The sequence below is a fragment of the Cydia fagiglandana genome, chromosome 4 (genome assembly GCF_963556715.1).
Source record: "Cydia fagiglandana chromosome 4, ilCydFagi1.1, whole genome shotgun sequence".
NCBI lineage: Eukaryota > Metazoa > Arthropoda > Insecta > Lepidoptera > Tortricidae > Cydia > Cydia fagiglandana.
In genome coordinates this window covers 16,026,553-16,046,227 of record NC_085935.1, presented here as the reverse complement: position 1 = coordinate 16,046,227, position 19,675 = coordinate 16,026,553, and the positions used below count along the sequence as shown (strand labels likewise).

Below are 19,675 nucleotides of genomic sequence, written 5' to 3'. Positions count from 1 at the left end.
GTTAATAAGTAACATCTGTACTCCACATAAGCGTTTTGTAGCTCGTCAGATTTTGTAGGCGTTCTTATGGAATTCTCAATAAATAAAACAAGAAATATCTAGATAACAATATATTTTTGTCATCAACGACAAACTTAACAACAGACTACAACATAGATCTTTTCAACCAAACCTGCGCTAAAGATAAAACTTTGCGATACAATGTCTTTTATGAAATGTTTACCAACACATCGAGGACTAATTTGAGGTTGCGCAGCTAATAAGCTGCCACTACAAATATATTAACGTTCAAATAATCGCGAACATAAATGGACGGCTTACAATAATTAGGTATTATAATAGGATTTTAGTAAATTAGCTTAGCTTGCACCGGCGCCGGCGCCTGCGGTCTCGCGCGGTGCGGCCGCCTGCCGTTGCTATTACAAACTGTTGGTAAACACGTCAGGGGACAAACCTAATTACAATCCAAAATTTTAATTGTACAGGTAATTTGTTGTAGTTCTAGTAAAAATAATTCTTATTTATCTACATTAAAATTGCTTTTGGATTTACTTTGAAAATGATATAGTGTTTTACGTAAATGACAAATTGACTCAAAGGCCGGGGCGTGCCCGCCGCGCCTACGATGCTCGCTTATGTGTAGGTAATCATACAAACTTATTACATAATTTTAAATATAATAATTTAAATACATGTTAAAATTAACTATAATTACACGTACAAAATATAGTTGTCTCAGTGCATATTCTGTTTTTTAATTATGTTTTAACTTTAAGTATAGATTAAGGTAAAATTGTAAGGTTTCAAAAGGCGGATGTCCATGTGTGGTTAACATCAGAAAACGACTATAATTTGTTTTTCCACCTTTTCCATGAAATCTACACGCGTGTCGTGTATAATGTGAAAAAATATTTGTCGTAATTTCCAAATATCTAACTAGGGATGCAAAGTGATACAATTCATTTACCTACATAAATATCAATTATGACGCGGTATTTGATGTTGACCAAATTCTAACAGTCAAAAGCGTATTTGGTGAATTCTGCAATTGGTAGGTAGAGTAATAGACGTAGAAAACTAGCCACGAGGGGGCCGCGCGCCGCCGCGCCGTCCGAGCCGGCACGCTGCGCTGCGCTGCGCCACCCGGCCCGCGGCCCGCGCCGCGCCGCGCCGCTCCCTCGGTTTGTAGAATGCTTTTTGGCACTAACTTCAATAAATATTTGTTTTTAATTTTATATTATACAAAACATTCAAACCTGATATTTACAGCTTATGAGTAAATACTGATATATATATTTACAATGATATAAGTACCACAAAGTGTATGCCAGAAAATCAAGAACGGATGTATAATTTTCAATTAGCACGACATACATAGATTGTCTCAGTTTATACATGTACATATATCGATACCGGCTGGAACGTGTACAATATCTACAGCTGTTTGTTATAATTGAAGCACTAGCAACACGCACATCGATACATCGGAAGTATGCTGCGCGATGCTGCACACATCACGAAACTTTCTTTTCCCATATGAATATGCAATTGTTCGAGTTTGATGAACACGCCTATCTTGGATTATAATAACAAAACACTCCGGCAATATACCCTTGGTTCGCCATGCCTACAGCATCGCAATGTATATTGACTCTAACACCTAACGTAACATTTGATTATATTGCACACATTCATTTAAATATCTACTTATAAATAGGTATGTATAAATAAAAGAGCGGGCTAAAATCCCTCTCCGCCATAATTTCGTAAACTCACCGCTTACTACCTGATGGAATGACAATGTCGCACTGATGGAGCCGCCAAGCAAACTGAACAAGCACAACGAAACACTATGCTCTACGATCGGTTCTATAATACCTACAACTTAATAAAATATTACTTACACCGACTTGCGGATGCTAAATTCTACATTGTAAATTAAATATTTTTACTTAAAATCATAGACGAAGAAATGAAAAAACGCACAAATCGGAGAAATATATTCTAAGCTTAGTTATATATGGCCTCTAAAGTAGATGGCGTATTACGATGCCTTGGGTTATGTAGCAACTCTACTTTAACGCCTGATAACAGTAGGTACTCGCTACCAAGTATTACTCCAATTAGTGCACTTTTTCTATGCCTAAAATAAAATAAAATCAATCAATAGAGTTAACCCTCTATCAGGCTAAGCACTTGTTTGAAGTACCGTATGTGGGAATTGTATATAGGTCATATAATTCCCACATACGGCACTTCAAACATGTGCTCTATTTTCAATGAATAAGACTGACATTTGATCGTCATTTTTGAACAGTCAGTCTGATAAAGGTTTAATAGAATGAATGGTTGTTAAGTATATAGGAACAGCTTGCTTAGGGGAGTGCGCTGTGCTGCAAGCTCTCTCTACATGACACATGACGATGCGCTACTGCGGTGACGCGGTGGCATCATGACATGACGCCAAGCCAAACCGCCGCTGGATGCACTTCCCGAACGCTAACGCAATTCTGATGGCACATGGATGACGCTCTCGAGTGAATTTCTTCTCATGAAATGCTATGATGCCCACCAAGCACTAATCGAATCCCTAATGAAACTACAATGTATATGATCCGGAAAGTCGCAACTGTTAAATCACCACTTTCCATAGCACCAATGCCAATCATTTTTTATCAGCACAATTCGCCACAAAACTGAACATCGTAAGATCTATATATGTTATCGTCACTGCTTCATATTCTAGCTCTATTTAATTAGTTACGGAATTGAATTTATTGAACTTACTGCGAATTTAACTGTGAACGCTTAAATGTGTGATCTTTTAAGATGAACTTATTTTTAGTTAGTAAAAGTAGGGTTTAATTTTTTATAAAATTCAGTCGCTGACTACTGTTAAAATTGGTTTAATTTCTAATTCTAGAAAATAATTTACAAAATCTCTCAGACTACCCGAAACTCCCTTTAGAAATAAGGGAGATTAATTTTGTAAGAAAAGTTTAAAAACTTTCGGGCAGTGTGCTTCGTAACTAATTCATCATAGTTTCGGACATTTCGTCGCGGTTTAAAAAATTTAGATTGCCTCCCTTGTGCCATTAATTTTGTTATAGCCTGCTAGACCTGCGTCATTTTCCGTATCTCTCGTCATCGTCGAAACGTGGGGTCAATATCAGTGTCGATGTTAAACATTAGTCCTCATCGGATCTCATGTAGAGCACGTCTCTGCTCCGCACCCCGCGCAATGATTTTGTGTAAAATACTCGTACACATCTCACGTACACGTAATCATGTGGATGTTTATTTACCGGCGGGGTAGCGAGGTTTCAGAAAAGCGTTTAGAAGAGCATGTGGCAGCGCAGGTTGGAGTTGGCTATTCCGTGGTGTGCGCGGTGAGGTCGGCCCCCAAGGTCGCGGTGCCCAGCGCGGCCGGGGGGTCGCTGGCGGGGAGGGACAGTAGATGTTAGGCCTCCAGAAAAATGAGCGCGGTCGGCTTCGGCTCCAGGTTCGATTTCTTTGCTTCGACCACTAGGAACTCGATTTCCTGGAAATATCGAGTTTATTTGTTACGTATGTAATGCTAATACATAATTATTGCCCAAATAACGATACTAAAAGCCATCAAATTAAAGGTTGTTAAATAATCGACTCGATTATTCAATGCTGATAGGTATGAGTCTCAGTCCGATCATCTGTTGTGCGCTTATTTCTTAGTGGATTTGGCAGAGTTTATTTTTTAATGGCTAACATAAACATTCTGCAAGTATAGACTGACCGGTTTGTCCCTCTGCGCGAAGGACTCGGCGATGAGCCGCGCCACGTCCTGGTGCTGTAGACCTTCCACCCTGTGTCCGTCGACGGCCAGTATCAACTGACCAACCTCTAGTCCTCCCGCTTCATACGCAGCCCCGTGCTCCTGTTGATCAATGTCAATACTTTTTAATACAAGTTTCACATTTACTAAAGGAGCCCACAGATTACCAGTTCACCGGACGATATCATATCAGCCTGTCAGTTAAAAGCAAAAGGAGACAGTTCCAAACAACTGACAGGCTGATATCGTCCGGCGAACTGGTAATCTGTGGGCCCCTTTATGAAGATGCAAACTTGATGTTTATGTTTAGGTCCGTCAATAAGTGACAGGTTTGGAGTTAAGCCCTCGAGTCGCTTTAATGTAACTCAACTTTACATTTAGGTACACTAAAAATGTTTTATCCATTACTGCTGAGGGAAAACTTATGGGATGGGTGCGATTCGAGATCTCGCTATAGGTACCTAATAATTCTTCATTATGTAAGTTCACGACACATGCCTTGGCCTAGGTTTAAATTAAGTATAAAAAGCAAATTTTAAAGGATTGCTGATCATTAACAAGAAGACTTTAAATATTGGAGTCCTAGTCGAGAGAGGATACCTACTAAGTTTAGTGAACAACTTTTCCACTCTCTTTTATCAATTTATCAAAGTGTAAAAAGCGCCATTTTTACATTTAAAGTTTTGATTCTGAACAGGCACCTAGTCAAAAGTTTACACTTATTTAGCATCAATCATGCCATCAAAAAACATCTCAATCATATAGTCTTACGTGTATATTTATAATCCTAGGCAGCGGATGCTTAGTGTTGGCGCCGCCTTCTATGGCGATGCCGAGGATCGGCTTGGTCTTCTTGACGGTCACGTGCAGGTTGCCGTGGTGGTCGGGCACGACGCGCGCCGCGCGCGCCTCGTCCCCGGCCTCATGCTGCAGCCGCTGCATGGACTGGTGCCGTCGAATCCCGCCCCGGTCTTCCGCGAGCGCTCCACCGTCTTCCTTCATGTCAAAACTTCGAGACAACTTGTGCGCCAACTCCTGTAATACAATCAACTTTGATATCGACGCCTGATCAACCTAAGGCAGCTGTTTCATCAGATATGTGCTAAACTCCGTGGTTAGCTACTCGTATATCCATAAGGTATAATATTTTGTGCATTGGTGTTAGCTGTAATGCTGTAAAATTTTATTTCAATAAATATCAAATATCAATTTTTTTTACAGTTTAACTTCATCGGCGCATATATCTGGTGGAAAAGCAGCCTGTACATTCGATATTCAAAGTTTAACTGCAGCCAAAATACGTGAAAAGTATGAAATATGTACACAACCAGACTATGATTTTTACAAATTTAATGAAGGTTTGTCCTATTTAAGTAGATACTATTATCACCACATCCACGCTATAGTTTACCGCTACAATAAATACTAAACAGCTAATTAATTTTCAGCCTCTAAGTACAAGTGCTTTAAGAAATTGAGGACGTAGCTGGGTGGCAGAGGGCTGTAACTAATATAGCGACAGCTACAAGGGCTCTACAGTACAAGTTCGGTGTGAATGTTACTTACAACCTTGTGCCCCTCAGTTACAGTAATGTAAAGTGATCAGTCCACGTCGAATGTATCGAGAAGCTGTAAGTGAGATGTGTGCTGGAGGCTCGGAATCATGCGTTTCGATCACTCGGTGGCGTGGTTCAAAGAATTATATTCCACAAGTGTACAATGTTTTTATGAAGACTTACAGCATTATTTATCCCAACTACCTATCTAATTAGGTGTTTCGAATAAACCTACAAAATTAGTTAAACGAAATGCAACATAATATCCCTAAAATTTAAAATACATAGTAGCTTAAAGAAATAAATGATTCGTTCTGTTACAACTCCTCCAGCTAAGTTGGTAAACGATACGTAGAAAATTACTAAGGCAAAACAAAAAAGAATCTACGAGTATACAACGCTATAAAGAAGTAGGTATGTATGCTCGCGGGTGTTGATGTCTTTCTTGAACGTAGTCGCCGAGAAGGTACTACTGGATGACATGCAGCGCGGCAGCGGCAGCGCACCATCCGATATAAAATATACCTCAACTACAGGCTAACTAATAAAAAATAATTATAATGAACAAACAGATTATTAAAAGTGCAACGCTACCTCGAAATTAACTTTAATGAGTCAAATAAAATATCAACACCGAAATGAAGTGCAGCGATAATATAATGTGAAAACATACAATCAAATTATTCTCTAACATCAAGCAATATCACCGATTGTATAAAGCGATAACTTTAAATTAAAGAATAGAAAAGTTTTTTTTGTAAAATATCGTGCATATGTTAATAATTGTCAATGTGCTAAGGACATCTCGCTGATCGTTCCGGCTGGCAGAGGCCGGGGCACTTACTAGTGGGCGTCCCCAGTACCATGATTTAACTTTCTGCGTCCAGCCACCGAGTGATGAGCGCAGCCCCTCGAGATAGCCGCACTGAAACATCACACTCGCTCAGGACCTGCCTCTGCTGCCGGGCGCGCGCTGCCCTACGCGAGCCCAGCCCGACACCCGCACTTGCACGCCGTCTCATGGTATGTTATAAGGTTGGGGATTTACTTACAAGCTCTATTATAGATATAATAATCTAGCTGAATGCTATATCGAGTCCTATTTACATCAAAAGATTTGATTATATATATCAAAGAAAAGTGCTAACTACATACAATGAAAACACCCAACCATTTCCATTTCTGCCTTAGACTAAATATTACTGCTTAGGAATATGCGAAGGTATATATTTAATACGAATAGAAAGTAATTAACATGTAGCGACAACTACGTAATTTTCTAGCCAGCTACGTATTTTTACGAAAATAAGTAGGTAACGGCATATTTGAATATTAATTGCAAAGCTTTCACTATGAAGTTTACTAACCCCCATATAAAGGTCCTACACGTCGTTTAAAATGTTAAAATTACTATCATTAATAGGTAACAAACATAATGCAATAAAGGAAACTATATAAGTACATACCTGATCCTATGTTTCATGTAGCATGCATGAAAAGATGAAGACAATAAATTTAATTTCTATCTATAGATGTATTATTTTCTACTATACGTAAAACTAATAAATTCTCTAATGCTCTCGACATAAGGCAAGCAGGGGGCCGATTTTTGAATTTCGACCACTCGATTTCGTGTATTTCAAAAAATAATATTTCCATTACTAGGCAATTAAATTCTACTAATAGAATCGAAATCGAGTGGTCAATACCAATAGATTCCAAATTTCGATCGCTCGTATTTCTAAAATTAGCATTTCGCCGTTTTCCACCGATTTTCGAGTGACGAAATCGAGCTATCGAAATTCAAAGATCGGCCTCCAGGCGTAAACGCAGTTGCTAACTTTCGAGTCATGCAACAATTTTGTCCTATTGTGTTTCCATTGTTTGTTATGTCGCGTCAACTTTCCACCAATCTTGCTAACCGGCTGTCCAAACAACCATTGTTGAAAATTTCAGTGTTTTTCTTTGCAGTTATGCAAGAAAAGTGGATTGTTTTGATACAAGTATTTGCATTCAAATAACTGAGCAATTTAACTACCAACAGCTTATCATACGCACGTGAGCTAACATATCGAATTCTCAACAGTCGACAAGATTATTTCTCAGAACATCTCCCCTATCCAGATAGTGTATCTGGTTCGTGAAGAACTCGACGAGTCTCGTTAGCGTGTTCTGTAAATAACACGATAAAATCGCTGGATGTCGTCCGACACGCGCCCGCTCCCGACTGCGCGATATACGACGACGCGCCACTGATTATGGCTACGCCACACTTAGACTCACCGTATACTAAATAGTTTTGCCAAATACTTCGGAACTGACAGATTTTTGTATTTTTTTGTAAGGTGTAAAAACTCCGTTGCACCTGTCCGACAAATTTCTACCACATAGGTACCTACTTAGACATTCAGTCGGTTTTTTTTGCGCAAATAGGGCTCTAAATACATCTTGTTTTCATCAGAGGCTCTCCCTTGAAAGACGAAATTTTGGTTTTTTCTGACCTATAGCCGTAGGTCCTCAGATACAACACTGATATTTGGGCAGCTAATGACGAGAAATTTTACGGCAAGCCACATATGTGCCTGATATTAGCAGTTGACCACGAGTACTACAACACTCTGCAAAGAGTGTAACGGCAGAGAAGATTGGGAAGTATGTACGCGCCATTACAAATTGCCCTGTCGTTGTCTGTTGCCTGCAATACAGCTCCTTTTACCACAATACTTCGTTGCGATTACAGATACATAATAGAACCCGACTGAGATTTATCACATTTTTTCGGCTTGATTAGCCCGTTGTTGAAAACGCACTCTCTGACCCAGTCGCCATAATCATACGTAACAACATGTTCTATATATGGTTCCGTTACAATCGGAGTCTTTGCAAAGATGACGAAGTCAAAAGTTTTTGGGACGTGACGCTTACGGCACTTTCGTTGCTATTATACTATTACTCGTATGTAGTCTACATGGACAATAATTAAGATGACGAGGATGAATGCATTATATTATGGAAAAAAAATATAGGTAGGTACATAAAAATAAATAATCAGATTATTACTTAATCACTATTACTAGGTTATTTAACTGTTTCTTTAAAACCAACGGCACCTGTCTTTTGTTACTTTTGTTGTTATCTTTAATATAAGCTAATGAAAGTAATGAATCGATATCTACGAAACCCAATCATACCGTTACTTTACAATGCAGAAGAATAACCGGTCAAAGATAACCGCGATAGCCATTAATTAATTTCAGTCGTTAACGAATATTCCTCATTTATTTAACATTAACTCATAGATAGGCGCTGTTCTATGTCTTCTGTGTTAACTTAAAAGATCATCGATTGGGCTAACTTGGAAATAGCAAGTGCTTGTGAGAGTTCCATTTGACAGATAGTTCATTTTCTAAGTAATCTGAATGATGATAGTGAAACCACCTATATTGCCGATAGCCGAGGTCAAAGCCAGCATTGATTTCACTTTTACTAACCACAAGCTTAGTCCGCTTCAGTAATCGTTTTAAAGAGCTATTGATTCAATTACTAGCTTTCCCTTTAATTAATGATTAGGTATCGCAATTTCCAAAATTAAGCAAATCAATCATCATCATCATCAACTCAGCCATAAGACGTCCACTGCTGAACATAGGCCTCCCCCTTAACAAATCAATAGGTAGTATATAAAAAAAATAAGGGTTTTTAAGATATCATAAAATATCAAGTGTTAATGTAACAATGTAGTTTCTATTTACTTACAAGTGAACATATTTTCATACATAGATCTTTTTGATTCTGCATTTAATATGGATATGTTACACCATGTTATTCAACTTGAGAGTTTCCCAACTAATTTACGACAATGTTGATTGTGTCCAAACAAGAATAATACAACTACGTTGCATTGCACGCGATAATTTTCACTTTCTCACAACTCTTTAATACTTTAATCCTTTTAGAGTGAAACATTTTACGTAACATTTTATAAGTCCAATAATCGAAAGTAGGTAAAACACCATTTAGAAATATGTATAGTATAGTGAACAAACTCTGCAATAATCATACATTACCCACTGCATAATTGTCCACACCTTCGATTTAAAGTACCTAAGGCAGCCATGCAGATGTTTTATAGATTAACTCATACGTTTGCTAAATATAAATTAATAATATTGTGAACTCCGTATGTTAGATCTCCTGATCTCGAATTATAAAGAAACCGGGGCGGTTTCTTTATAGAGAAACACAATTATCTACTAAACCATTATGCGTGTTCTTGCACCGGTGTGCCATGGGAAAAACGACTGTTAAGTTTTGATGCTGCTGTGAATACAGGTGCCCAGTGTTATGTTTTTTATGTGACCGTTTCCGGCTTATCCAGTTTTGGAGTGATGCCTGCCTCGTGGGAACTAACGGTGCGGAGCAGGCTTTCAAGCAATTTACTTAAAACTTTATTTGATAATTATTCCAATCTGATGATGCTAAATACAGTTTTTAAGAATAGGTACAAGTCGTGGTCCACTTTTATAACTGTTTTGGCATGGGTGATGGAAACAGGCACATGGTTGATAGAGAGGAATAAATATTAGGCGTATTTATAAGCATCTTGTAAACTTACTTCAAGGTTTTTTTACAAGACCCTGTTGGTCCTTTAGTAGCTATCTAGTTAAGTGTACTAACACGGGTGGTCCGGCGAGTTTGTATGCGGCCAGCCCTGCCCTCGCTCGCGCAGCTGGACCCGGGCTGCGCTAGCGGAGTGAACTCCATTCGCACTGGGACCTATCCCGCCTGCGCCGCTTATGCCCTCCCGCAGTGGAAACACTGCGCGTGCGGCCACGGCCAGTCTTGCTCGAATCGTCGACCGACTCGCGCGTGTCGCTCGCCTACTTGATCTACAGCTTGTTTACAAATAGAAGGCAGTGTGATTCTCGCAAACAGGATAAGCGTGACAGGTGAGTTAAATCTTTAATTGAGGTCAATGTTTCTACTGCGGTTTGAAAATCACCTGACGCATTTAGCCAACAGGGCCGCTTGCAAACAATACCTTTGTGGCCACCTTTTGTTTTCGTTCGTTATGTGTGTTAAACATGTGGGGAATCATTAATAAAGTTTACACCATTTCCTGGATTTTATCGGTTGCTGGTGTTATGTCTTCCTTTATGATATTGCATTATAAGTATCTACTCGTAATTATTATGGTACCTGCCTAATTGCAGCATGCGTTTTTGCAGTAAGTACATAGGTATTATTGCGTTAATTGTATTGAACTATATTCGGACAGAACCTACCGAATTTTAATTTATCTTTCCTCATGCGTAAAATAATAGGTGTTCATTCAAAACTTTACTACTTTAGACTTTCTATATTTATCTACAGTCTCCATAAATGCGAAAGGAACAATTTGTTTGCGCCAAGTGAACTGCAGTGTGTTAATCGGATCACATATATGTATCTGATCGAGTTCTGCTTACCGTCAGCCGGTTCTTTTTGGGCCATGGACAGTACGTATCCTTCTTTCTTATTGCAACGTGCATGTGACACCTGTATGTGCATGTAACTAGATTACTCACTCGTTACTTTTAGTCCGGTTGCGTGCAGTTTCCATTACATGAATATATCGCATAGGTAGTTAATGCTAGGGTTATGCCACAGCCGTAATAGGTTGACCACCTTTGTTACGTAGTCTACCGACTGACTACAATGGAGATGACGGGAAATCTGATAGTGCAAATTAAATACAACCGCGTTTGTATAGTGTTTAGGCTTAAAAACAGAAGATAGCTATTTACTTACAGTATAACTCCCTAATTAATACTCATGAGTGAATTACATTAATTAGTTAGGTACAACAAAAAATACCACCATTACCTAACCATTTACCGAAAATAAAGAAAACGTTCTACGTAAATCAAATGTAGTTAGTGGAATGATACAGCAAGTACCTATTTATTATGTACCGGTATTTTAATTACCTATCATTGTTCATTCGTTTTTGTGATGGGTGAGAAACTTATAGGAGCCCATGGAAAATAATTATTTATATTTATTAAGACTAACATGAATTATTTTTACCTACCTACTCGAGAGCAATCTGAACGAGTTTCTTGTACGAGCATCTCTATACAAAGTGACCCGTTTCCAAGAACCGAAAACAAGCATCGAATACGAGGTGAATACATGTGTACATACCTACTATATACCTATCTAACTTAGATGACCATATGAAATTAGATGGGAATCCCATAATCCTATAAAGTGTTCTGCGATATAATGAAACAGTCTGGATTCCTTTCACACGCAATTACATTTCAAAATCAACCCACAAATCCATATTTACAGCACTTCGCCATCAATAAATCGAGTCCACATATAACTATAGATCTACTAAATTCCATTTATAACAACCGCCGTACCGCTAATATAAAACTGCAATCCTCCGGTGAGCCGTTCAAATTGTTCAAAATCGAAAGAGGCATAAAACAGGGAGGTTTATTATCCCCAACGAAGAGTGTTGTGACTCATCGAAATCATTTCAAATCGCTACAATTACATTAGCAGCTAAAGATGAGTCGCTTCCTAGGCAATTCTCTAGAAACAAACAGGTCAAAAGGTAAACAAAGCTCGCAAACAAATTTTCAACACTCCGAATGATTGAAATTATCCCAAGGATTCAACATGTCTTATCATGTATTTTAAGGACAATTAGGACACCGGAAAAACGAATGGTTTTACAATGTTGCAACAAAAAAAACTATACAGAATAGGTAAGGAATTAACTAAATGCGAATATTTGAAAATTTACCGAATATGCCGAATACCGAATAATTACCGAATCTTCAGCCCATCTCCAATATGATTACTGTGTTTTGTTACTGCCTTTCTGTTTGCTTGCTTTTTTGTTAGCTCTCTATTCGTGTACCTAACTAGTACCTGCCAATACTTTTAGACGTTATATTCGACATAATGATATTAATTGGCACAAAACCTTATTTCCTTTCTACCTCGTTTTCCTGATATCAACCGAAACCTCTAATTGTACTTAATAATTTTTAAGAAAAAAAAACCGACTTCTATGGGGGCCGGTGAAAGATTATTGTAGATGGTACACTATGTAGAAAAGGAGGTAAAACCACCCACTTTTTTACTAGCATTTCGCTTCTGTAAGGGTCGTAGTTCTAGCCTAACCTAACCCACTTCTCTGATAGCAGTTCAGTTCTGTGAGGATCGCAGTTCAAACCTAACCTTAACGGCCCATGCGGTGCGGTGTACGGGGGTTTAAGCGGGAGGGGCTAGTAAGATTGGCATCATCATACTTATATACTTACACATTTTATGGTAGGTAATCATAGTGGTTTATTTAGTTAAGGTATCCTAGTGGTTTTCCGGGTCAAGGTCCGGGTCCGAGTCCGGGTCTGAGTCCGGGTCCGAGTCCGGGTCCGAGCCCGGGTTCGAGTCCAGGTCCGGGTCCGGGTCCGAACCGGATCCGGGTATGAGTCCGGTTCTGGGTCCGAGTCCGGGACCCAGTCCAAGTCAAAATCGAAATTCGTAATCACCAAATGTGTACTATGCGTTGTTGAAGAGTTCTATTCTGGTCATCATCAGCAGTTCCATTTCATCAAATGCGACAGTTTTTAATGTAAATGCTTGATTTTATGATGAAAATACAAAAAAATCTATGCGTATGCCTTTAATATTTGAGGAGTTCCCTCGATTCCTTATGGATCCCATCATCAGAACTCGAGCTTGACAAAAATGTGGCTTAAAAACTTAACTTGCTTAACAAACATAACGAAGAGGAAAAATCGCCAAACGTGAACTATGCGTCGTTGAAGAGTTCTGTTCTGATCATCATCAGCAGTTCCACTTCATCAAATGCGACAGTTTTTAATGAAAATGCTTAATTTTCTGATGTAAATACAAAAATCTCTATACGCATGCCTTTAATATTTGAGGAGTTCCATCGATTCCTTATGGATCCCATCATCAGAACTCGAGCTTGACAAAAATGTGCATTAAAAACTTAACTTGCTTAACAAACATAACGAAGAGGAAAAATCTCGAAACGTGAACTATGCGTCGTTGAAGAGTTCTGTTCTGATCATCATCAGCAGTTCCACTTCATCAAATGCGACAGTTTTTAATGAAAATGCTTAATTTTCTGATGTAAATACAAAAATCTCTATACGCATGCCTTTAAGATTTGAGGAGTTCTCTCGATTCCTCATGGATCCCATCATCAGAACTCGAGCTTGACAAAAATGTGCATTAAAAACTGAACTTTCTTAACAAACATAACGAAGAGGACAAATCGCAAACCGTTAACTATGCGTCGTTGAAGAGTTCCGTTCTGATCATCATCAGCAGTTCCACTTCATCAAATGTCACTCTTTTGGATGTATATGCTTGATTTGATGATAAAAACCCAAAAATCACTATATGTATGCCTTTAACATTTGAGGAGTTCCCTCGATTCCTCATGGAACCCATCATCAGAACTGGGTTTTGACAGAAACGGGACCAATCTGTATGCATATACATTCAATCAAAAAAATAATTTTCAAAATCGGTCCAGTAATGACGGAGATATGAAGTAACAAACAAAAAATAAAAAAAATAAAAAAAATAAAAAACATACAACCGAATTGATAACCTCCTCCTTTGGGATTTGGAAGTCGGTTAATAACCGGGGTGCAATACTTAAAATTCCCTGCGGATCTGCGCGTCGGACCGGCGGTGGCGTTCGGATGCAACAAGGACGGCGTCGACAGCATAGATCCGGCCTTCGACCCATGCCATGTCTATTGTATTGTCGTAAATTATGCACTTTTTTACTCTCCTGCCTACTTCACAAGGTGTCAACTACCATGACACGCTTTCTATGACTCTAATAGGAAATAATCGTCGAAGACCCGTGATCAATTTAAGTTAAAGTGCGTTATGCACGGACACGGTGCACTTTGCGTGTGTTGATTTATTTTCAGGTACAGATTGCGCATATTGTTCTTATATTGAGTGTGATATTTGGGATTAGGAAGTGTTATCGTAACGTTTCGTGGCCTGCAGGCACTGATGGCTAGATCGGTATCTATTTGCTCGCGAAGCTGCGGCGCACGAGATCACGATCCGGAGACGTGATTCGCAACGGGGTTAATGTTACAGTACGTACACCTTCCTTATACAGTTTGTGTGGGACGCCGCCTCGATGGGCCGATAGCCTCTCCGCCCTTAAAAGAACCGTTTTCCCAGTCATAATTTAGCATCTATTACAAATACGTAGGAGTCGAAATGCAATTCTGCAGTTGATCCGACTGCGGGATAACTGTCACTGTCGAGTATATAATTTATTGCAGGTTCAGAGATGGGGGCATATATGGTTTAAGTTCCTTTATTAAGTGTCTTCAATGATAAGGCAGAACGACTAGAGCGGTTAACTTATTACCTCAAAGGTCCGCAAAAGCGGTGTAGTGCTGAGATTAGTGCTGACCCCGGGTCGCCCCGGCGCACGACCAGCACGGAGATTACATCGGGACCTTTTAATGATCTCGCCTACCCGGAACACTAGATATTGGTTTCAAACGGCAAATTGAGGTAAATGTGTTGCATAAAAAGACAGAACCGCTCGAAAGTAAGTAAAGAAAAACATTTCACAATAGGCCGAACAGTTTACTATCAAAGTAGTAATCTTGCAATCTATGTTAAGGCCACACTTAGTGAACTCTAGTAAAATTTAACGGTTGGACCACGGCTTCATTTTAAATTCAAACTGTCATATGGCGCAATATCAGCGGCGGCTTAGATTATGTTGAGTGGGATATCACACATGCAATCTTCATTTAGGCAGTAGGCACTTTGTTCGATTCGAAAATCCTTGATAACTGATAACGAGTCATCTGTGGAGAGCCAATATATATATAGTATAAAGTTACGGTGTTTTGTGAGAAGGTACGAGTAGGTAGGTAGAATCTTCAGTTACTTAGCACGATTCGAGGCAGCGATAATCGATATGGATATCTGCGTAGAGTAAACGTTGTAAATGAGTATCGAGTGGTATATTCGTACAGGTTTTGAGGCAAACAAAGCTGGCAATTAGCGTGGCGTGGGAGTGGAGGAGACGCACATGACGTCGTGCGGTCCCGCTAGCCAAACACTACGCGGCCATTCACCGCCATCACCCACCTGCATCCTAGCTAGATCATATTTTGCATAATTCATAACTGTGCACTTTGTATCTCCTATGTTTTAGTAGATATGTTCTGAGTTTTTGGTGATGCTTTTCAAGTTAATGATGAAGTTAATGCTTAATAGCTAGAACAATTAATCTAGCGCGTTAACTAAATTTTGGATATTCATCGGCAAAGTCTCTGTACCGGTTTTTTATATCTAAAAATATATCGCACTGACCCAATTTCCGGATATGAACCTAAATGTACAGCTTGTTCTTCAACATCCGTAAAAAGGAGCCGCCCTCTCACCGCAGCTTATCAACTAGGGTTTCTGCTCGAGAATTCTCGAGGCGAGAAATCTCGAGAAATTTGCCCTTCGTCGAGACGGGAAAAAAAATCTCAATGCCTCGAGAACTCGAGAAATAAATATTTTGTTATAAGTAACAAGAAAACGCGCGTATAAAGACGTGATTCACGTGATGTGTCTATACTAGAGTGTATTTCTTTAAGCAGTTAAATAAATGTAGGTAGTTAAATAAACTTAAAATATTTATTAATCAACCAACTAAATAAAAAAACTGCCTTGACCCGTCCCCTATCGATCTGGCTTCAACATATTTTCGTGTTTTGAAACTTGAAAAACTACTACATACTATCAAATGTCTAAATAATTCGTCTCTTTTTAGGTTCATTAATATAATTCGTTTTATTAGAAAAAGGGTCAACAATCTTAACGAGTCTTTTTATTGAAAAACGCTTTAAAGCCTGTAACTGTTACTTATGAAAGCTAAACAACATAAATGATCGTATATGACATTGTTACATATTTGCCGTGACTTATTTATCAAAAGTGTTTTTCATTAAAAAGACATGTCAAGATAGCTTATCTTCTTTCTAATGCTAAAAATTATAGGGCCTTGTAATAACAAATATTACAAAACTATATCAAATCATCCCGATATATTCCTATTAGAAAAATAGCACAATATTAGCAGCTTCATTGTTACGTTTAGTAGGTACCTATGTATTTATATTAAGTAGGTACTTAGAAAAACTTGATGATAAAATACCTTATTGTGGTTCGTTTACATTTTGTGAAATAAGTTCCTAAAGAAATATACTATAGCATATCACATCGCTGGCCCGCACGCATGCACCTTTAATTTTTTTCTTGTTGATTTTCGATTATTAAGTGCAATTTATGGTTACTAAGAACTTTCCATTAGCAGTCTGATTTGTAGTAAAGCAAAAAAATTAAAATAACAAGGTGTTTTTTGAAACTCTTAAAATTTCTCGAGATACTCGAGAAACTCGAGAAATTCTGGTCGAGAATTCCCGTGCCTCGAGAAATAAAAAAGGCCGAGAAACCAGAAACCCTATTATCAACACAACACGACAATAGGCATTGTAAATGAACCTGTAATAAATATTTTACGTTTCACTAGCTAAATCTGAAAAGTTGATAACCTAACTAAAGCTATAAATTATATCTTCTACCTTATCTACTTACAATCAGTAAGCGCCTATAAGGAGAGTGTCATCTGAAGCCCCATATAGATTAGCTATAATCTTATCCCTTTACATACGCACTTTCTAACAGGAAGGTTCACGATTAAATCTTATATCAATCTTAAGAAACTGTCAGGGCTGTTCTATTTTCTTTTCCCTTCTTTGCCGTACTTAATCTCGATCTCGGTAAACGTGCGAAAGTAACGTAACGAGAAGGGAAACTAGCAATTACAGGAAATATAGAGCCAGGCGATACTAGTATGTAAATCGCGTCTTCCTGTTCGGTTTTTAGTTCCTGGGAATAAGTCGAACCGGTTAGCTTTAATTTCTTATTTAGTTCATGTTGTCGTTAAGTATCAATGGGACCCTATACTTGATTACCCCGGCATGAATAATCATTGGGTATTATTCCGGTTATATTACTGATGAGGGCCTGGATTAGCGACCGATAATGTTAGTTCATAATTCCTGCCTCTTCCTGTGTTTTTTGTTCTCTTGTTACAATATCTGTAATAATTAACATGTCTAGACTGTACGTATGTGTTAATTTGGAGAATAAATATATAATGATTTCAATTTAATTCTAATTCAAAATACTTAATTATTAAATATATGATTAGGTACTTCGTTGATTCTACCTATGAGAGACGCACATCATTAACCATCGTTTTTGATCCAATTTCTAAACGTTATAAAGCGCATTGGAAATTAAAACTCACTTAACTTTTAGGTACAATAACCGTAATCAAATGCTTTTTGCAAACCTGTCTCAATCTCATAATCAAACAGAAATCTACGAAACAATATTTATAGCCAATAAGCGGTTATATCTAGTAACTACTGGGGAAAACAATTATTAATGAACAAATTACCAAGGTCAATTGAAGTTGCGTTTAAATACTCATTTATTACTGTTATATTATTGAGTTAGAACAATAGCGTCGCATGTCGTCAGTCTCACGTGTGAACCGATCAATGAACAAAGAAGTGTTATCTGCCGTGGGCCACTGGGCCACGAGTGCATCGAAGGAACCGTCGCATTGTTGTTGCAACGGTAACCGGCGTGACTCACTTATACATTATCATTAATCGGTTCACGACTCGAAAAAAGTTATAAGTGCAAAAAGTGTAACAGATCTGAAGCGGTGTTTAACTGTATTTTTTGTTCGTTGTGATATGGCCGTGGCCATGATATCATAAAATAGGACGTAAAAAATACCAATTTGATGTTAATATCAGTGAATCTCACTCATATTTATATATGTAGTACCATTAGTCTGTCACGTGTGTAGTAATTTCTATCAACCGAAGTACCTAACCAAATAATATCTGGCGTCGATTTAACAAGGGTCCCCTATTAATTGTTAATTACATTCATGGTACCTTTAGATTCACATTGTGTAATATACCTACTCGTAGGTATTACATTTGATTTGTACGCGGCCACGTTCAATAACGTACAAAACTATACTAATGTTTCCGCGAAGGATCATGTTGGTAATTGTATGAAGCGAATCTAAGACAATAAGTACGTAGAGAAAGTAAGACATGTGGGTTGCGAGGTCCAATTCAGCTTAGTAGGTATACGGTGTCACGTACGAAAACAATCTGGAGTGCGTGGCGGGCACATACTTGTAACTAGTTTAAGCTTGTAACACATTACCCGTAACTACTTCATTCGGAACTGCCTTTTCTGTAACATGCGTGGAAACATCGCCCTTACGAGCAAGATCGTGATAATAAACCGCGAACGGCATCAAGAGACGCCCAAAATGGATATTTATTCAATACCAATTGCTGTTTTACGCAGGCAAAGTGGCCGTACGCCACACATTTACGTATAATTTGTTTTAAAAACTAGTTCCCGCGTGCACCTTCGTCTGCGTGGAATGAAGATTTCTGTGATATCCTTCACCTGGAACCTGGACTCAAAGTATATGCCTTCTCCATACCATCATCTAAAAGGTTCATTTGAAGAAGTCAGAGCGATAGTCAGACAGACAATTGTTTTAGCATTAAGTTATAAATATTAGTAAGGATTTCTCCACTAATTTGAAGGACAAGTCCGGGAAATGGTCTGCACGCACCGCACGTTCTTTCCAGTAATAGTCTACCGACGATCCCTTATGTAAAGTATCTACAGTGCTTTTTTTTTAACAAATCTTACGACTTTTAAACTCTTGATTGATTAGCAAAGACACGCCAAGGTAAAATTAGTATGCAATGCGGTCGAATATTCTTTGCACAATTAAGGACAACTATGAGGCATCTAACTAATGACGGATATTTTTTTTATCATTTCGTGCAAAAACCTATCTCAATTAATTTAACCTTCACAGTCTATTGGCAAACATTAAGTTTATTGACACGCCATAGGTGATGATATAGCAAGAAGCAAAAAAACATTCGCATTAGGCCTGGCTAAAGTAGGTAGGTATACCGTAATAAAAAATAATATTTATTGGGTATTTAGAAATATTCACTTCCTATTGTGTGTCATCCCATTAACCTTAACAGCAAGTTAAAGATAGCTTAGGGCTACCTTCTAGAGTACCTACGATTTTTTCGTGCATTACCTATACCATGTTTTTTTCTGTAGGTATTTATGTACTTTTGTGATAATAATTAAAAAGTTGCGT

The 19,675-nt window shown here is 38.3% G+C and overlaps 1 protein-coding gene across 8 annotated transcripts in view; it reads right to left on the bottom strand.

Moving 5' to 3' along the window:
* Positions 1 to 1,327: 1,327 nt before the first annotated feature.
* The window catches only part of LOC134663889 (whirlin), a 117,805-nt gene continuing 99,457 nt past the window's right edge, over positions 1,328 to 19,675 (bottom strand). For 7 of the 8 annotated variants that reach the window (XM_063520416.1, XM_063520417.1, XM_063520420.1 and 4 more), the window contains 4 exons: positions 6,212 to 6,292; positions 4,583 to 4,846; positions 3,773 to 3,913; positions 1,328 to 3,541 (listed from right to left, as the gene is read on the bottom strand). In XM_063520416.1, coding sequence (XP_063376486.1) covers positions 3,461 to 3,541; positions 3,773 to 3,913; positions 4,583 to 4,846; positions 6,212 to 6,292 — 567 coding nt within the window. In that variant the 3' untranslated portion in view covers positions 1,328 to 3,460. The remainder of the gene's footprint in view (positions 3,542 to 3,772; positions 3,914 to 4,582; positions 4,847 to 6,211; positions 6,293 to 19,675) is intronic. The other variant, XM_063520421.1, reaches the window with a different exon arrangement.